Below are 20542 nucleotides of genomic sequence, written 5' to 3' on the forward strand. Positions count from 1 at the left end.
GAAGGAAGTGTCTGGTGTGGGACCTGCTGAGGGTGCATGACGGTGGGACAACAGCCACTGTAACTGGACAGCATCTAATCTGAAGGCATATTTATAGCCAAAGGCAAATACATATTTTGCTAAGTAAATTATTCTTACTCGCTGACGGATCTGATAGAGATTTCTTGATAATATTTCTCGAATTTCATCCATTTCACCAGGTGTGAGCTTCCTTATTTTTTCTTCACGACAGTCACTGTGAAAGTTTAGAAAAAAATATTTTACTATTCAACATGTATCAAATTCATCAATTTTCTTTCTTAGAGGTATAATATCATCATTTAAGAAGAATAATCTTGGGACTTCCCTGGTGGCACAGTGGTTAAGAATCTGCCTGCCAATGCAGGGGACACAGGTTCGAGCCCTGGTCCAGGAAGATCCCACGTGCCGCAGAGAAACTAAGCCCATTGGCCACAACTACTGAGCCTGAGGTTCTAGAGCTCACAAGCCATAACTACTGAGCCCACGCGCCTAGAGCCCGTGCTGTGCAACAAGAGAAGCCACCGCAATGAGAAGCCCGTGCACCACAACGAAGAGTAGCCCCTGCTCGCTGCAACTAGAGAAAGCCCACGCGCAGCAACGAAGACCCAACGCAGCCAAAAATAAAATATTAATTAATTAATTTTTTAAAAAAAGAAGAAGAATCTTAAAGAATAACACTTAGGAATTATTCAATATTTTTAAATAATTCAAAAATCTAAAACATTGATTTCAGTGTCAAAATCATTCATACAAGTTTAATCATGCACAAGTTTTTTCAGGGTCTATTCATGCAATTATTTAAGGAGGAAAGACCAGAGTAGCTTGCAATGCTATCACTTTATTATTTCTAATACTCCACAAATTAATACAGGATTTTTTTCCAACAAAAACTTTAGCTGCATTTTGCTATTATGGCCTATTCTTTTAAATACCTCACTAGAAACATTTACAGAGACACCATTTATAATATGTATGTACATACAATTGATCCTCATTATTCAGGGATTCTGTATTTGCAAGCTCAACTACTTGCTAAAATTTATAAAACACATTATCAGTACTCATCGCACTGTCCCAGTCATTCACAGACATGTGCAAAGTGGAGAAAAACTTGAGTCATTGGGCATGCATGTTCCCAAATGAGGCCAAACTCATCTGCCCCCTTGTCTCAGCTCTCATGCTGTAAAAAAAAAGTCCTTTTCACAGCCTATTTAGTGCCATGTTTTTCACATTTTTGTGCTTTTTATTGGTGATCTTGCTGTTCTAAATGGTCCCCAAGTATAGCTCTGAAGTGCTGTCTAGTGTTCCTAAGCGCAAGAAGTTCCTAAGTTTTAACTCTACTTTTTCTGAAGGATACTTTAGCAGGATATGGAGCTCTAGGTTCAGTTACATTTTTTCAGAATTTTTCAAGCTACCAATGGTGTCCACTGGTTTTGCTGAAAAATCGGTTGCCACGTTTTTTTTCTCTTTTGAAGAAAATAAGTCTCTTTTTCCCTCTGAGTATGTTTAAGATGTTCTCTTTGTATTTTTTACTTTTAGTGGTTTTACTGGCAGGTATCTCATTTGGTTCTCTCCCTATCTAATCTGCTTGGGGTTGTCACAGTTCATATCCTTTATCTATTTGGGGAAGTTCTCATTATCTCTTAAAATATTGCTTCTACCAATTTCTCTCTCATCTCCTTCTGGAACTTTTCACTATATATATATATATATATGAAATTATCTCATATATTTCTTTTTCATCTTTTCTTCATTCTGGTTATTTCCTTCTGTCCTATCTTCCAATTAATCACTTCTCTCTTCAGCTGTGTCTAATCTGTTTTTCTACCTAGCAAATGAGATCCTAAATTTAGTTACTTTATTTTTAGCTCAAATATTCCACTTAGATATTTTTTGTTTATATAATCTCCATGAGGATGCCAAAAGTGTCAATGCCATTTTCTTTCCTTAAACATGTTATTGTTTCTATTTTAAAGTCACTGTCTGTTAAATCAATTATCTGAATCCCCTTTGTGCCTATTATTACTCTATGTTTTGTTGATCTTTTCCTCAATATTTTCAGTCACATTTCCTTGTCTACTCATATGCTTGGTTATTTTGGATTGAGTGCTAGACATTATATATAAAAAAAATCATGGAGATAGTTTTAACGCTCTTTACAATATTATTTCCTCCAGAGAAGATTTGAATGTACTTCTCTTGAGCAGCTGAGATAGAGGCAATCTCAATCTCTGATGATTTAAACAATCATGAATTGAGATAATTCTAGGCTGGACTTCTTTCCTTTGAGGGTTAAGGTGTAGGATTTTGAAGGAAAACCTAGAGCTGAGTACATACAAATGCTCCTCCTTCTTCATAGGTTCTGAATTCCCATTTTATTCTCTAAGACCAATTAGTCTGTCAAAACCTCTGTTTTAGCTTTTTAGAGTCTCAGATACATTCTCTGTATTCCAGAGAGAAAATGGCAACAAATACCAGTTCTATCCTCCTGAACTTCCCTCTTTTTTGACTCTTGGCCAAGAAATTCCTCACTGTAAGCGTACTCTCCAGCTTTCAAGCAGATATATTTAAAATATACTTTGGACAAAACATATTTTGTCCTTTTACCTCTAGTTTTCTCAGAAGGTAGTTGGTCTGGCCCTCAGTTCATTATTGCCAGAAATATGACTCCCTATTGCCTCCCTTTTTTGCTTCTATCTTCCTCTAAAGAAAACATTTCAGGAGAGGTGGAATGGTCAATATGGCAATCATTTACCCAGCTATGTAGCTATCCATTAATTTTGTTACCTACTTTCCCTAACCCTAAACGTTTGCCTTTACTGGCTTCTACCACTGGCTTCAAAATGAACTGTGAACAGAGGTAAAAGTGAGATTTCCTTCTTCTATGACCGCAAAGGCAATGGCTCCCTTTTGAGAAGCTGGATAGTTGAATTATTGCTTGCTGCAAGCACAAAAGGAACAGTGCATAAGAAAGATCGTAAATTGTAAAGCTAGAGTAAACTGTAGGATCAAGTCTAGCCCCATTTTCTACTTGAAGAAACTCAGCATCAGGGAAACAGATGGACCAGCTTAAGGTCACACAGTGAGTAACTTGCAGCGCTGGGACTATAAAGCAGTCATTCTGCTCAAGCACCACCATTTCCAATTCAGTATAATGCCTTTATGTCTGAGCCATCCTGACCACTACCTTCTTTTTATTCTGGGTTGTGTAAACTACCACAGTTTTTATAGGGGACTATAGTCCTAGTAAAAATCACAGTTTATATGGTCGGGTGTGATTTGGAGCTTCCTCTCTCATTTCAACCGTCCCATAGATAGCATTTTGATTTAGGTGACATTTAGCTTAAAGGAGCTTCAGGCTCATCGGTGAAAGAAGAAATCAGTGGAACCCGTAATCTGTCATTTTTGTGTAGAGGAGGAATGATGCTTACATGATAAACTCGTTTGCTAATCTGCTAACAGTATTTACTGTCCTGCTATGGATTTGCTGTAAGAGTCTGCTGTAAGACTTTTAAGTCTCTACGCTCTGGGTCTTCATTTCCTCATTTTTAAAATTAGGGAGACAGACTAGGTCAATGCATCTCAATCCTGGATGCATATTAGAAACTTCCATACGCTTATTATATACTTATAAATAAACCTATACCGGGGCCTCAACCCCAGAGATCCTGATTTTATTGGTCTGGGCGGGGGTGGGGGCAGGCATACGTATTGTTGAAATGCTCCTACAGTTTTTCTAATGTACAGCCTGGGTTGAGAACCACTGCACGAGATGATCACTGATGATCTTTCCAAGACTTAAACTATGACTCTGCAAATAATCCATGAGGAAATAGCTTTGTAATTACATGCGTATTTACAATTGCCAATTATAACACACCTTAAAATATTCCATTTCAAAATGCTTGCTAAAGAGGCTTTACTTTCAGAACACACTGAAGTGCCCGAAGCAAATATCATAAAGGCATAATCACCCTAAACACGACAAAGTACTTTCTGACTGGCCCGCTCTGCAGCAACACAACGTGGTGCGATGCGATGTGACAGAACATAACATAATGGACACACTTCCAGGCCTTCACGTCTTAACCAGGATCTTGTGCTGCTGCGAGGTCTTAAGGAATCATGTTAGGAAGTAAGTCAAATTTGCTGTTATTACTGGTTTCACAAAACTATAAAGACATACTTAGTAATACTAACTTTCATTTGCAAAACAGGACTTACTTCAGAGATGCAAAAGAAGGGACAGTACTTATCATTCCCGTCTCTGCCATCTCAATGGCATGTTTTATTTCAAGCTTTTTATATAAAGACACAATGCTTGACTTGGGTTGGTTCTCCCGAATCAAAAGCCTCCGCAGGTACTTGTCATCAAACTTCTTAAACCTAGAAATAAAGAAAAGCAAAGCTTTGATTAATTAACATGCCACGGATTAAGAAGAAAAACCTGGTTTTACCAATAAAATCATTTCCACTACTCCCAGGGAAGAAATTTAATAGCAGTGTTTAGTTAGTCTGATCATTATATTTATTTTTATATGTGCATACCTGAATATATATGTATATGTAGAGCACATATTAGTATACTTCTGTATATAGCCACAACATACATGTATCTAATATTCACTAATTATAGATTAAAATGCAGATATTTCTACATTTCCTATGTCTCTGCTTCCCCCTTCAGCAAAATTAATTCAAAAAGGTGTTAATACTCCCTTTCTCCAATTGCTCTCCTCTGATTCTCTCTTGAACATTCACAGATCAGGCTTTTGCCTCTAACTGTCCATTGAAGCTACTCATACTGAGGTCATCAGTGACCCCCACGAAATAAACCCAGTGGTCAACAGCTAGTCCTTCCTGACCTGTCCTGCTTAAAACAGTGTCTTCCAGGACACCACACTCCCCTGGGTTCCCTCCTACCGCTTTCTCAGCCTCTTGCGTTGGTTCTTTTCCTTCTTTCTCTCCTCTTATGTCGGAGTGGGTACAGTCCTGGTCCCCTTCTCCACCTCCACTCACTCTCCTGTCTTGTCCAGCCTCGTGGATTTTTTTTTTTTTTTTTTTTTTTGCGGTACGTGGGCCTCTCACTGCTGTGGCCTCTCCCGTTGCGGAGCACAGGCTCCGGACGCGCAGGCCCAGCGGCCATGGCTCACGGGTCCAGCCGCTCCGCGGCATGTGGGATCTTCCCGGACCGGGGCACGAACCCGCGTCCCCTGCATCGGCAGGCGGACTGTCAACCACTGCGCCACCAGGGAAGCCCCCTCGTGGATTTTAATAGCATCTCTATTCCCAAAATTCCCAAGTTTGTGTCTGCAACTCCAGCCTCTCTCCCAAACCCCAGAAATGAGTGTCCAGCTCCCTGCTCAACGTCTCCACTTGGACATCTCATAGGCGTCTCAAACCTGGCATGCTCAGAAGGATCTTCTCCCAAGTCCTCCCCATCTCAGCTAGTGACAACTCCACCAGGTAAAAAACCCTGATGTCACCTTTGATTCTCCTGCTTCTCCCCTATTCCATGTTATGGCCTGAACTGTGTCCCCTTAAAAATTCATATGTTACAGTCCTAGTTCCCAGGACCTCAGAATGTGACTGTATTTCGATTAAGTTAAAATGAGGTCATTAGTGGGCCCGAATCTAATGTGACTGGTGTGTGTATTATAAGAGGAAATTCGAACACAGACACGTACAGGGGTAAGACCATGTGAAGAAGCAGTAAAAAGAAAGACACTACAAGTCAAGGAAGGAGACCTGGAGCAGAGCCTTCCCTCACAGCCTTAGAAGGAACCAAATCTACTGACACTTTGCTCTTGGACGTCCAGCCCACAGAACTATGAGAAAAGAAATTCCTACTTAAGCCACCAACGTGTGGCACTTCGTTATAAGCAGCTGTAGCAAAGTAATACCCCACATCCATTCTATCAACAATTTCTGTCGGTTCCACCATTAAAATACAACAATCGAACCATTTCTCACCATTTCTCCTGCCATCATCCTGGTCCCAGCATTATCATCTCTCAATGGGTTCCTGCAACAGGGACCCAGTTGGTCTCCATGCTTCCACCACTGTGTTCCTATGGTCTGTTCTCGACACAAGCCAGAGTGATCCTGTTAAAATGTAAGTCAAACCACGCAACTCCTGACTTGAGTAAAAGTACAATGACCTGGAGGCCCTGCACCATTTGGACCTGCCCCTCTCCGCGCTGTGCTGCTCTAACTCAGGTCCAGCCTCTCTGAGGTCGTTCCTGTCCTGGAAATGTGCCAGCTCTGCTACCGCCTCCAGGCTCCTATACTTACTATTCCTTCTACTAAGAACACTCTTCCCCGCACACTTGCAGGGCTTGTTCACAGACCTTCTTTAAGTCTTTCCTTGAAAGTCTTTTCTCAAAAGAGCCTTTCCTATCCATCCCATTAGAATTGCATTCCCAGAACTCCCTATTCTACTTCCCAGACATATTTTTCTCCATAGCACTCATCACTTTCTAACAGGCTATATATAATGTACTCATTTATTTTATTTTCTGTCTCCTAGCACTAGAGTGATCCATATGGGCAGTTTTTTGTTTGTTTGTTTTCCGGTCTCACCAGTGCCTAGAACAGTGCCAGGTGCACCGTAAGCACGCAGGCAGACTGGATCATCTGGTCCCAGTTCCTCCCTGGATCCACACCCTGTAACATATCAAGTTACTTGGCAATGTCCTTCCACCGTGGCCGAGGTGCCCTGCTCTGTCCAGCTTCCTGCCACTGAGCTGAATAATGTCACCTGCTTTGGTCAGTGGGCTATTAGCAGACACAATGATGAGACCAGAGGCTATTAATGGGCTTGTTCATTGAAGCTCACTTCTTGTGCTGCCACATCGCCATGAGAAGGATGTGTATGTAGAGTGACTCCTTAGCCGCAGGACAAACGTGGATGTCGCGTGAAGCAGAGTTAAGTCACCCCACCTACACCAGAAAAGGCCAGCCGGGATCAGCTGATGACTGGTCAACCCTCTGAAGCAGGAGCAAGACCAGGCCAGATCAGCCAAGCCCAGCCCAGATCAACTGACTCTCAGCCTCCTGACTCAAGTACTTTAATAACAAGTGACTGTTCCTTTGAGCAGCTGAGTATTGGGTTGTTTTGTTACATAACTGTTATGCCAATATTCAAGTGAATCAGCATGCAGTTAAGTATTTGTTGAGAAAAAAATTAATGTATCAGAGTGATCCCCATAAGCCCAAAGAGGTTTACAGGCACACCTGTGCTATGAAAGGAAGCAATGTTAACCCACATCCTTGGTGCTAGCCCTTTGTTCCAAATACTGGAGGGCTAAGAATAATTACAGATTCATCCTGAAAGCGCTTTGCTACTGACTGGCCACTGCACGAAACACTGGGTCTACTTTTTTCTAAGTTTATTTTGAATTTCATGTGAAGCTCATTGAACCAGGACACCTGGCAACAACACAACATCTTTTTAAACTTTTATTATTATCATTAGTATTATTGTTTTAGCTTTTCACTAGAGATCCACAAAAGGAAGAATAAACATTAAAGACAATGACATCTGATCTATGTAGTGTAGGAATTGTGCACTTTTTTTTTAAATTTATTTATTCTTGGCTGCCTTGGGTCTTTGTTGCTGTGCACGGGCTTTTCTCTAGTTGCAGCAATCGGGGTTTACTCTTCACTGTGGTGCGCAGGCTTCTCATCGTGGTGGCTTCTCTTGTTGCGGAGTCTGGGCTCTAGGCGCACAGGCTTCAGTAGTTGTGGCTCGCGGGCTCTAGAGCACGGGCTCGGTAGTTGTGGTGCATGGGCTTAGTTGCTCCGTGGCATGGGGGATCTTCCCGGACCAGGGCTTGAATCCATGTCCCCTGCCTTGGCAGGCAGATTCTTAACCAGTGTGCCACCAGGGAAGCCCAGTACACTTTCTTTCTTTGCTTCATTTCCATACCTTTCATGTGTGCCAAGCTACACATAGGTGACTTATTTCATTATCATTAGACAACTTTTGCCAAATGTGAGAAACTTCCCTACTGCGTGACCCTTTCATTTCGTTCTCAAAGGATCAAATGACTCAAGAATTCTCTGGCAGAACCATTAAAAATCCACAATAGGGCTTCCCTGATGGCGCAGTGGTTGAGAGTCCGCCTGCCAATGCAGGGGACACGGGTTCGAGCCCTGGTCTGGGAAGATCCCACATGCCGCGGAGCAACTGGGCCCATGAGCCACAACTACTGAGCCTGCGCATCTGGAGCCTGTGCTCCGCAACAGGAGAGGCCGCGACAGTGAGAGGCCTGCGCACCGTGATGAAGAGTGGCCCCTGCTCGCCGCAACCAGAGAAAGCCCTTGCACAGAAACCAGGACCCAATGCAGCCAAATAAATAAATAAAATGAATTTATTTTTTTAAAAAATCCACAATAAAAGGATTTCAGAGGAAAGGGAAAGATACCCAACACACCTAAACCAATCACTTGTTTTTTATGCCATTTTTAGTAACATCAACAGTTACGTACAGACCAGAAATGAGATCGGAGAACTGATTTTAAAAATGGCCTGTGCCAGCACCAAATCCCTCCATAGTAACTTCTCTACTTGCCACATACAGTGTGATTGACAATCCAGGAAATTATTTGAAATTTACCTGGAAAACTTCATGCATGGAAATATGGAAGGGTCTATAAAATTATTGAATAAAGTACATACACTGCAGAGAAAAATGTTAGGCATGTAACAATATTACCTTTCAGACATTTAGTATTGGGTTGGCCAAAAGGTTCGTTCGGGTATTTCCATATGGAAAAACACAAACTTTTTGGCCAACCCAGTATTCATAGTCCAATTAGCCCGGTGCCTGTAGGTGTCTGCCTGGAACAGACTTACATATAAAGTGTCTCTGCCGGGAACACAGGATGGAGCCGGACTTTCTCTGACATTCAGTCCTTCACCTGAGTCCCAGACCAAACCACACGATCACAGCATTCACCTCTTCCATCACCTACCACTGCCCCAGGGCCTGGGGACCTGATTCTTACACCACGTCTCGGTTTCCCCCTGTAGAGGTAGAAGGAGTGGGATAAATCCTTAGTCCAACCTTCCCTCAGGAAAAGAACAAACTGTTCTGGGTTACCATGCTCACTTACCACTTCAGGAAAGGATTGACAGGATGCGAGAGAAAGAAAAGCAGTTGGGTTGAAAGGGAGACGGAAGATGGATAAAGTCTTGTCTGTGAAAACAACGGAGAACAAGAGGCAGAAAAGCCTGTATCACAGGCTTGGCGGAGACAAGGAAGGTCCCAGGGACGTAAAACAGGGTAACATTGAAAGTTATGAGGCAGAGAGCTAGGGTTCTCTGCTCTACCTCCTGCCTCCCAGAAAGTGAATACTGCCCAAGATAAACGGCCTTTTGTTTCATACTTTTACAATGGAGAATTTAGTTTGCTTTATTTTATTACTATGTGCCCCCATCTGGCTAACTGGGTACTCTGTCCATACATACAAAATATTTTTCCTTTAGTTATGAAGTCAGGCTAGATCCAAGGGGCCTTTCTACATTAGTAAACAATGTGGTCAGGCTTGTAAAGGTTATGCCATCACTTATAGTCTCTGCAACTCATTACTTACCAATGTCACACACACACACACACACACACACACACACCTGTTTCCTGTGTGACTGTTTTGTTGCCTTTATTATATTGCAAAATTTTAAAGGCTCAAGTCTATGGCTTGCACTTTTCATGTACTCCAGTATCATGTCAGAACATGTGAGCAAACAGTAAGCACTCAAAAATGCACTTATGTTCAATTACATGAATTGGTAGGTTGGTCAACTTCAGCTGTGGGGAAGATCTGTTAGCAAGTTAGAAAAGAAAAAACAAGAGGGTGATAAGGATCCACCAAGTACACTTTGGAGCCTGTCCATCTCTCTTCAGGGACCAGCTGAAATGCACGCCTTCAGAAGGCTTTCCCAGCCAGTGATGTGCCGGTGAATGTTAACAAATTACTTTCTGAGAAAAAAAGAGGCCCTGATTTGTAGCATTTGTCAGTCACCTGGCACACTCTCACCATGGCTGATTCAAGTCACCAATGTAGATGGCACTGAACTTAGATCAGGGAGGAGATACATACAGTCAGCTCCCACCAGCCCATGCGAGCTGGCTCCTCCGGCACCCCACTGGCCCTAACCCTGCTGTCTGAATCCATCCTTACTTCTTGATCCCATAAGTCTGTATTTCAGAATATATTAAAGTGTGCACCTAATTCTGCCTGGCCTGTCTACCTCTTGTATTTCAACTATGAGATCCTTGAAGAGAGGCACTGAATCTTAATTATCATACATATATAAACATATGTAAATAGAGAGAGAGAGAAACACATCTATGTAACTGCACATAATCTTCCAGAGAAGTGTAGCTTTAAAAATATTTGTTATTTTGGCAAGTCTATGTATCTCCTCAGGTGCTCTGGAGTTCTGCATTTGACAAAGCCCCTCAACATATATGGGAGAACAAATAGTAATGGAGCCCCCAGTTTTAACCAAACAGACTGCATTCCTCGGCCGCCCATATAACTAGTCCGGGTCATACAAGGCCAGGCCATGCGATTCAACTGGAAGAATTGTGTGGAATTTCTGATAACTTTGGTTAGGAGGAAGCTCGTACATATTCTTTGTCTCTCCATTGACTTTATTCCCGGAATGTGTACACAATGGCTGATGCCGCAGCAGCCATTTTGGTTTAAGAGGCAACCTTGAAAATGGAGGTTCTTGGTGGAATCAACTAGATGGAAGGGTTCTGGAACCCTGAGTAATCTGTGGAGTGTAGCTCATCTATTAAAGGTACACTGCTGGGCTTTCCTGGTGGCGCAGTGGTTGAGAGCCCGCCTGCCCATGCAGATGACACGGGTTCGTGCCCCGGTCCGGGAAGATCCCACATGCCGCGGAGCGGCTGGGCCCGTGAGCCATGGCCGCTGAGCCTGCGCGTCCGGAGCCTGTGCTCCGCAACGGGAGAGGCCACGACAGTGAGAGGCCCGCGTACCGCAAAAAAAAAAAAAAAAAAAAAAAAAAGGTATATTGCCTACCTGATATTTACATAAGAGAGAAATAAGCTCCTATCTTGTTAAAGCTACTATTGTTCCAGGTCTCTATTACAGCTAAACTTTACCTTAAAGGACATACTATGGCACAACAGGAAAGATTTGAAACTCTGAAAAATAACACAAGTCAATATGCCCTGCTTCCTATGGAGCCTTACTTGCTCCCTGTACTGTCCCAGGCACTTACAAATTGGTTGAACCATGTTTTTAGTTTTTCCACCACCTCAAGGCCATACCATTTTTCTTTTTAATATACAGACCATGGCTTGCACTGAGTAAGTGTTTAATAAATATTTGTTGAATTGATTTTCCTGTTCAAAAAAAAAAAATGTCCTGCTTCCAGACTGATTCAGAGCCATGTAATAAAATAATGGCAAAAGGCCTTCTTACTTGTCTCTCCAAAAGTTGTGACCCCAGTGTCCACAAACATCTTCAATCCCGGTCTTCACGTGATCAAAAAACTAAAACAGAAAAAGCAGGCTGATTAATTTTACCTCAAATCAGTCATTGCCATTTCTATTCATAAAAATTAGGAATTTCTATTTACAGAAATTCTAATTCTTGTTTCTACTTATAGTTGTAAACATTTTATCTATAGAAAGTCTAATTATAGAAATTTCTCTTAATATCAAGCTTAAACTTCAAAGACCCTGACAGTTTTTGCTTTTTGTTTATTTGAATAAACAATAAAACAACAATTCATCTTCGAACAAGTTGATGAGATGTTTGTCATATCAGTCTTAGGCAATTCATAGATTATTTTTCTTATCATGTATATGCATGGCTGAGTCGCTTTGCTGTGCACCTGAAACTATCACAACGTTGTTAATCGCACATACTACAATATAAAATAAAAAGTTAAAAATAAATAAAACAGCCTGTTCATAATTTTGGAAAATATGAAATATGGTACTAATTTTCCAGTAGAAACATTTCAGGTTGAAGGAAGTGATACTCCTGTATTCCTGAAGGAGTGTAGCCTCCTTGGGGCTGTGTTCATTCTACCCCCAATTCACGCCCTTCTCCATCCACCCTCTACCCTACCCCACCCCCCTCACCCTCTGCCAGTTACCTCTTCAGGAAATGAGCACCATGGTGTCAAGCAGTCTGACTTAATCCAATAATTTTCCCTTTGACCATTTACATTGTTACACTCTGGTTACATTAACACCTACCCGACAATGGATTTCCTCACTGACAGCTTGCTGTTTCTTATTGGACCTCTTAACATCAAGAAACTCCACCAGCGGTCGGATAGTTATTCCCTGCACAGAAAAACAAGGAGGAGAGGGGAAACTCCTTGTCAAATTCAAGAATAACTTCTGTTCTCCTAAACTTTGATAAATGACAAAAGATACCCTGCCCCCAAGACTTAGCACAGCATATGTAACATTTTGTTACTTTTCTTCTTCCTCTCTAACAGCTGGCATATTTTCAGAGGGCCATGTCCCCAAGCCTGCTACTAGAAGCAAAACAGTGGACAGAATGCAAGGAATTGAAAGCGTTAATTCTATGTAATTCTAAGAAATAGAAAAGGAAAGTAATTCTAAAAAATAATAAAGTATTATCCAGTTCAGAGGAATCACCTACTTGTATTATTCACAGAAAACATCTCAATGATTCATTCATTAATCTATTAAACAATTTTAATTGAGCGTTCATGGCGTACATGTCGGCGGCTCAGGCATTTGGGACACAGGGATGGATAGTTAAGGACCTCAGCTCAAGGACTTCATAGTCTTATGAGGAGAAGGATATGCACAAAACCAGTTATAAAGTAGGCCCAGGAGGAACGAGAGAGACCCACAGGGAACGGGTCAAGGAAGGCTCTGCAGAAAGGGAACCCTGGATCAGAGTCTTACAAGTTGTTGGAAGCAGAACCTAGCAGAGACCTAACAGGAGCACAGGACCAGCCATGAGAAAGGATCCAGTGTGGGTTTGGGCATGTTCACAGGGCACTTGGGAAATGGAGAGAAACGTAAGCTATTTAGTAAGGAAGAGAAAAAAATCCTTAATATAATAAAAAAATATCTGCCAGAAATCTCTAGTGAACATCTGACTTAATAATGAAACATTAAAAGCATTTCCGTTAGAAGTAGGAACAACACAAAGATACTCCCAACCTGCTGTTCCACAATGCTTGTCCTGGTCAATGAGATAGGAAGAGATAGAGGGGAAAGCATAGATACTGAAAATAGAGTGACAAGGTTTTTGTTGCTCAAGGATGACCTAGTTTTTGTCCTAAAAAATCAACAACAATCTTTTTTCATTTAAAAATAACAAGAAAGTTTAGTAAAGTGACTAAACATAAAAAGAACATACACAAATCCATCCCATATACTAATTAAAAAAAAAACAGAATAAAGACCTACAAAATAGCAATGAAACATACATGTATAGTGAGAGATAGAACGGGAGAGAATATATTTAATACTAGTTTATACTACTATATTATATATTATACTATATGGATTATATATATATATATATATATATACACACACACACACATACTTTCATACTCTCTACAGAAGTACATAATACAGTATATAATCCTATGATGAAATGCACAAAAAGCCTTTACAAAGAGAACTGTAAAATGTAATTAAAGGATGTTAAAAAGATTTGAGTCTGAAAAAACCACACAAAGTTCCTTGGTGGGATTAGTTAACAGTATTATGATGGCAATTTTACCTCAATATATGTGCAATACAATTTCGATAACATATTCCAACGGATTTTTAAGAAACGTGAATATTTAGAAGTTGAGAAAATGTTCAAAATTAATCTGGAAGAGTAAATGGAACCAGAAAAATTTAGAGAAAGGAGAATGATGGGGAACTAACAGCTCCCAAAACAAACTATCGCTATTATGTTTAAAATTTTGTGATACAGGCACTAAAATAGGCCAAGGGAGGAGGGGGGTGACAGTGCGGGGTCCAGGAAGATCCCCGAGTTTCTTGCCTGGCTGGTCAATGGCTGCCACCACTCGGCATGAAGAATTCATGACCAGGAGGGATTACTGGATTTACGGGGAGGGGTGGATATGTTGAGAGATGCTCTCTGACACGACTGGTTCCTCGCTCACCTCTCTGCATGTCTTTAAATCTTTAAGAATGTTTCTGGTAATATAAACTGTAACACACACACATTTTGTAAAGGAGGTCATTAATTTTGTTCCATCAGTCCAGCTTTGGGCATTTTTCAGCTTCAGTTTCACTTTCTAAAACATGAATGATTTTGAGCAAGTTTGGCATGACGCACCTTGTGTTCTACTTGTAGTTCAGTCTGCCACTTTGAAATAACATAGGAGGTAATAACCATTTTCCAATCAACACATATTCTGTAATTTTTAACTTATGTAAATGAAAGTAGGTGTCAACATGTGGTTTACAGTGATGGGTGATTTCACTCAGTTTTAGATTCCATGAAGCCTCTAGGTTAATAATAGCTCCAGGAAAAAAAAAACCAACAAAGTCAGTGCTATTTATAAAATGACACAGTGTGTCCTGAGGATACTAAGTGTTGTTTCACACGCTTTTCTCTACCAGGTATTCATTCAGTTAGTAATAAGTGAGTGCCTTATATTTGTAAATATAGGACATAAAGGTAAAGATGGGACACGGGGCCTGCCCCAGTCACTAAGCTGATTTCTTCCACTAGACGGATAACCTAGAATAAATAAAACAAAACTGATCTACTACAGGAAGCAAGTGTGGCCCAGCGCCCAGGTCAAGTCGAGTTTCTAAAACTACAACATAATTAAGTTTATAATTAATAAAAGTATGGATGAGATGCAATGACACATCTCAGTTAAAAATACACATTTGTACAGATGAACCTATTTGCTGGGCAGGAACAGAGACACAGACATAGAGAATGGAGGTGTAGACACTGTGTGGGGGGAAGGAGGGGCGGGATGAATTGAGAGATGAGGATTGACATATATACAGTACCATGTGTAAAATAGCTAGCTAGTGGGAGCCTGCTGTATAGCACAGGGAGCTCAGCTTTGGTGCTCTGTGATGACCTAGATGGGTGGGATGGGGGGAGGGAGGTCCAAGAGGGAGGGGTATATGTATACGTATCGCTGTTTCGCTTCATTGTACAGCAGAAACGAACACAACATTGTAAAGCAACTATACTCTGATAAAAAAATTAATTAATTAAATTAAACCCCCAAAAGAAGTATTTGTTTAAACAGTTCCTTTTTAATAGTCCCCATTCTCTCTTAGAATTATTTGCAGTTGTCATGCTGTGCTCAAATGGAATTATTTGATAGGTTCTGCCTTACTTTCTCTCCCTCTCTTTGTTCGTTCCTTCCTCAATCCATCTATTTTGGAGGGAGAGGACATGGCATCCGAATGTCATATTAAGTTCCCCAAGCTGGATGTTATATTCTAAGAGCCTGGGTCTCTGGTTGGGGGACACAGTAAAAAAAAAAAAAGGAATACCTTTGAAAATGCACCTTATTTTACCACATTGCAGAATTCCTCATTTTGGTCACCTGAGGAGCAGCCTGACAAGGCTTAGAAAAACAGCTTGTTACCATCCATGTGGGTGAAAAAATAAAGAAACCCCTTAGTTTTCCGTCAAACCAATGAAAAAAGTATTTGCAAAGCACAAGTTAAATTTTCACCCATTCATTTGGCTTTAGCGCAATAAACACAACACCCCAGAGTCAGGCCTGGCAGAGGGGAACTGTTACACAGCAGCCCGGGAAGAATGACAGCGAGGTAAGCTTTATTTTTTCCCTCGGCCATCTCTGCTTTCTGCCCACCCTCACCCTTCTGCTCCCAGTAAAGTGAGAAAGTAAAAGGCACTGCTGCCTGATTGAAGAAGGAGCATCTTGGGGTCTGTTCTTTTGGAAGAAAATGATTTCTTTCATTTTTGTTTTTTTGCAATTAAATTTTGCAAAAAACAAAGCGGGGGTGAGGGCAGGGGGTGGGGAACGGCTTTATATTTCTTTGCTGATTTAACAGGCAGGCAATTTCCAGAAAGACTTGAAGAAACTGTTTTCATTCATTAAAAAATATTACTGTCATTGCTATGCTATCCTATATAAGGCTTTTTCACATTCCAAACTTGACCACAGAGATCGTAAATCTGGTTGTACACACAGTGTTTATTTTAGAATGGGGTAAATGGGATGAGAACCATAAAAGTATTCAAGGAGGAGCTTGCTACCTTGCAAGTAGGGTGAAATGCAGACTCGTCAGTTTCGGACAATGACTTAACAGCCGATTACAGCGCTAATCCATGATGGAGGCAAAAAGAGACTCCGCCCTTGGAATTCCAGTCAACCGTGCTCCTTGATGGACTTCTCCTTAACTACTCAATGAATTTCCAGAATTGTGAGGATCTGCCCTATAATTATAGGGACTAACTGAATAATAATTATTGGGCTCTGAAATACATTGAAAGGAATTAAGTTTTTCTTTCTCCTATTATCATTTTACTTAATGTTATAATGCAAACAGAGCAAATCATCAGGTTAAAACCTTGCATCAGGTATTGTGTTTACATACATATTTCCTCTCCACTGCCTGGGAGGGAGGTACCATGATTCAGACCTTAGAGCAAAGCAAACTGAGGCTCAACAGATCCTATGAAGAGCTGGGCCAGAACACTAACCCAGAACAGCCTACTCCAATGTCTGTGCTTTCTACTGCTGGATTCTACCCTGCCTCAATCTTGAATATCATTTTAAAACAAGAGAGATAGCTTATATTTTCTATATCATTACCAATCTTGTTTATATGAAAACGAACGTACACATCCAAGGAATCAGAATCATTTACTCATTCACTATTCTCCAAGCAAGACTGTTTTCCGGGAAGATGTTAATGGCTTCATCAGGAGGCTACTTTCTCTAATTATCAACGTGATTCAAGGAACGTTAAAATTCTCATTATAAATCTTAGTATCAAATAATAAGCCACATGTCACAGGAAATTCTGCTTTAGAAGGTGGTGCTAACTCAAGAGTATCAGGATGGAAGTATGAAAATACTTCCTACAAGAAATACTAAAATAAGAGGGAAAGGCATTTTAATGTTTAATGATAGGTCCATCAACATAAAAGTTGTCATTTGGAGAAGAATGCATCGCTCTTCATCAGAAGGCAAAATTGTATGCATGGATGATAATTAGTTGTTTCTACTATGTTTGGAACCCACTAAGTCTCTCCTCCCAGGCTCCTTTCCCTGAGTCCCCTAATAATGGATGTATTCTGGAAAAAAGAACCTTTCTGAAGGCAGCGTGTGTGTATTTGTGTGTTTGTGCACGTGTGTGTTCATCGTCTCCTAAAGACCAGTGGGGGATAGGAAATGGGAGGGAAAGGGGTCAGGTCAAGGACCCAAGTGATAGCCGTTAGTCTCCAGTCTTTGCACACAGAGAGGGGATGGGGCAGACCACAGCGAAGGGAAGGGAACAGGAGGTGTGGGACCACACAATTATTCTTCCTATGGGCGTCACAGTGCGTGTCGCAGGGTCATCCTTAAACCTAATCAGAGCAGAAGACTGTCCACGGGGCATGCTTGCAGATGCCGAATATGGACCCCCCAAAAATCTCCATCACTGAAGGGTTTACTTGCTACGTTTACAATACAAAACAGAGCCAACACAACTATTTTGTTTGTTGCCACTACTGTTGTTAATCTGTCACATTAAAAACTTTCTTAATCAATGTTAACTATTGATATACACAGCGCTCATCCAAAGTGGGTGTGTAGTCCTTTAATGTGGGGACTCAAAACTTCACTTAGACCTTATGCCTGAGGTACGATTCCAAAAAGCCAAAATACCAAGAGTGTAAAAATGACACCTTATACTGACCACCTGTACGCATACATTCAATGAACAGCAGTATACATTTATTGTAATATTTTTCTTTTTCCTATGTGATGTTTGTTCTGAATGCAGAAGTGCAATGTTATGTCTGTCGAATCTAATAACTAAACCACCTGAGCTTGCATTTTGCGTGTCCTCTCTGGAATTACATCTTTTTATTCAGTCTTTTTTTATCTCACGTTACGAGGCATACACCCATGGGGTTGGGGGTACGGGGCTGGTTTTACACTATGGATATTTGTGTAGACATAACGGCCGATAGATTCATCTCCAAACGACCTGGTTCTTAGGTGCTCTAGACTGACATGGTTCTCTTTTTGTATTTGATACTCAGATGTGACACCTTGATTTCTGAGCGCCTGGAGAAGAGTCCAGAGCATTGACTCAGGCTGGGCAGGGCTTTCTGTGGGGCGTTAGGACAGGGCAGCTAGCTTGGGAAGAGCTGGAGAGTGACTCCCAGGCCTGACTTGTCCCCCTCAAGCACTCTGCCCTAGGCTGCTCCTGAGACATTAAAGGGCTCAAGGCAAAATAGATTCACTTTCTTTTTCAAATTCTTTCCCAGTTGGGTTTTTACATAATATTGAGCAGAGTCTGAAAAACAACTTGTGTCATTAACGTGGGGCATTTGTTATACTATCCTCTTTACACTTAATGTATGTTTGAAAATTTTCCTTAATAAAGTTTCTAAAATGTCAAAAACATAAAAAAAAGAAGAAGAAAAACAGGCAAATGAGCACATTAGTGGTTGCCAGGGGTTGGGCGAAGGGAAGGGAGGAGAGTGACTGCCTAACGGGTACGGGATTTCCACTTGGGGTTATGAAAAAGTTCTGGAGTTAGATAGTCATGATGGCTGCTCAACACTGTAAATGTATGTAACGTCAATGAATTGTACCCTTTAAAACTGTTACAGTGGTAAGTTTTATGTTATGTGTATTTTACCACAACTAAAAAAAAACTGGGTTAAAAAAATAAAGAATATTTGTATGTGTAGAACTGACTCACTTTGCTGCACACCTGAAACTAACACAACATTGTTCATCAACTCTACTCCAATATAAAATGAAAAGTTAAAAAAAATGGGTTCCCTTCACAACGTGTGAGACTAGCTAATTGCATGCTTGTTCCAAGGTTCCTGCAAACACACAGTGAAAAGATGAAAGCAGGGAGTCTGCTTCTCCTCTCCACCCCTGGGGCGCTGTCTCCCTGCGTTGAGAAAATCAAACCAACCTGGAATGTCTGAACCAAACTAGTATGTGTCCCTCTAACTGGAACTATCCCTAACCGTAACTGGGTAATACTGTCTTCTCTCTCGGGGGGAGGGGGGGCGGTCAGCAGAGCTCCCCGCAGTTCTGAGCTTGCCTCTGGAGTCGGGGTCCCGGGCTCACCCCCAGCCGCCATCATTCACCAGCCTCTGCCCCTTCTTACCATCTTGCCTGATCACTGCTCTGGGTCCCACACTGCCTTTCCCACTCGTATCCTTTCCTCTTAACAGCCTCTTCTCACAGCGGCCAGGGGCTCCTTTTACCAAGTAAAACACGTCACGCTTCTGCCCCAAACTTGGATGCTTCCGTTTCACCTGGACAGGAGCCAACGTGCTGACACTGGCCCGATGGCCCCCGCTGCCCCACATGACCTAGGACTCAGGACTCTCCCTCACCTCCTCTCTCCTAAACCACACTGCCCTCCAGCGGCCACGTGAGCTACGTGCACACCACCTCCAGACCTTTGTCTTTAGTCCCATTTGCCTGGAATGTTCTTCAGCTCAGCTAATCCTTTTCCCCCCTGCAAACCTTTACTCAAGTATGTTTTTCACCATTGCCTTCCACGACTATTCCATCCAGAATTGTAACACGACTCCACCCTCACCAGGCCTGAGCCCTACAGCTTCCTACTGTCCGGCGTCTCTCACCCTCTAACAGACTCTAATTCCCTCACTTACTCTGTTTACTTTCACTGGAATGGAAGCTTTGCAGGGTCGGGGATATTTCTGGGTTTTGCTCACTCTTGGATCCTAAGCACTCAGAGCACTGTCTGGCACGCAGAGGAGCCCCAGACGTAATTTCTAAATGACTGTCCGCAGAACAGAATCTCCTAAGGGCTGGATAATTAACTTAAAGGAGTTGATGAACTTGCAAAGTCAGGATCTTGACCCAGACCCACGCCCTCCTACCACAGCTGTCCACCTCCCCATATTAAATGTGTAGTCACCCCTCCCATCGTTTCAAGGGACGCACAGCTCAGCAGTGAACCCATGTCAAAGAGCTGCTGGGAGGTCATCGCACAACCAGCATTTAACGAGCACACTTACTAGGTCAGAGAGGAAGACAAATGCCGAGGATTAGCAAGTGCAGCTCATAAATTTCCAGGAGGGAGCTCAGCTCACACAGCTGAGTTTCCTTAAATAGCAATTCTTCTGTGTCAGCCAAGTGACCAAACTGGACACCCTCAGGCCCCTGCACAACCCAGTGACGTGAGGAAACACCATTTTCCCTCATGTCCTAACTACCTAAGCCTCAAGGCACCTTGGCATCATGTAAAAGGAGTTCACGATGGTCACCTGAGTGACCCTGTTTCCTCCTGATAAAACGAGAGACTTT

General features: G+C 41.8%; 1 protein-coding gene across 1 annotated transcript in view; it reads right to left on the minus strand.

The window, feature by feature from the left end:
- SLC9A2 (solute carrier family 9 member A2) overlaps window positions 1-20542 on the minus strand; it is an 85435-nt gene that overhangs the window by 5335 nt on the left and 59558 nt on the right. Inside the window, exons 6-9 of the mRNA XM_029232319.1 lie at window positions 12270-12359; window positions 11485-11555; window positions 4246-4407; window positions 139-235 (exon numbers count right to left, since the gene is read on the minus strand). Of these exons, the coding sequence (XP_029088152.1) occupies window positions 139-235; window positions 4246-4407; window positions 11485-11555; window positions 12270-12359 (420 nt within the window). The remainder of the gene's footprint in view (window positions 1-138; window positions 236-4245; window positions 4408-11484; window positions 11556-12269; window positions 12360-20542) is intronic.

The sequence above is a fragment of the Monodon monoceros genome, unplaced genomic scaffold (assembly GCF_005190385.1).
Source record: "Monodon monoceros isolate NGI ecotype Baffin Bay Population unplaced genomic scaffold, NGI_Narwhal_1 Super_Scaffold_19, whole genome shotgun sequence".
In the NCBI taxonomy this organism is placed as follows: Eukaryota; Metazoa; Chordata; class Mammalia; order Artiodactyla; family Monodontidae; genus Monodon; species Monodon monoceros.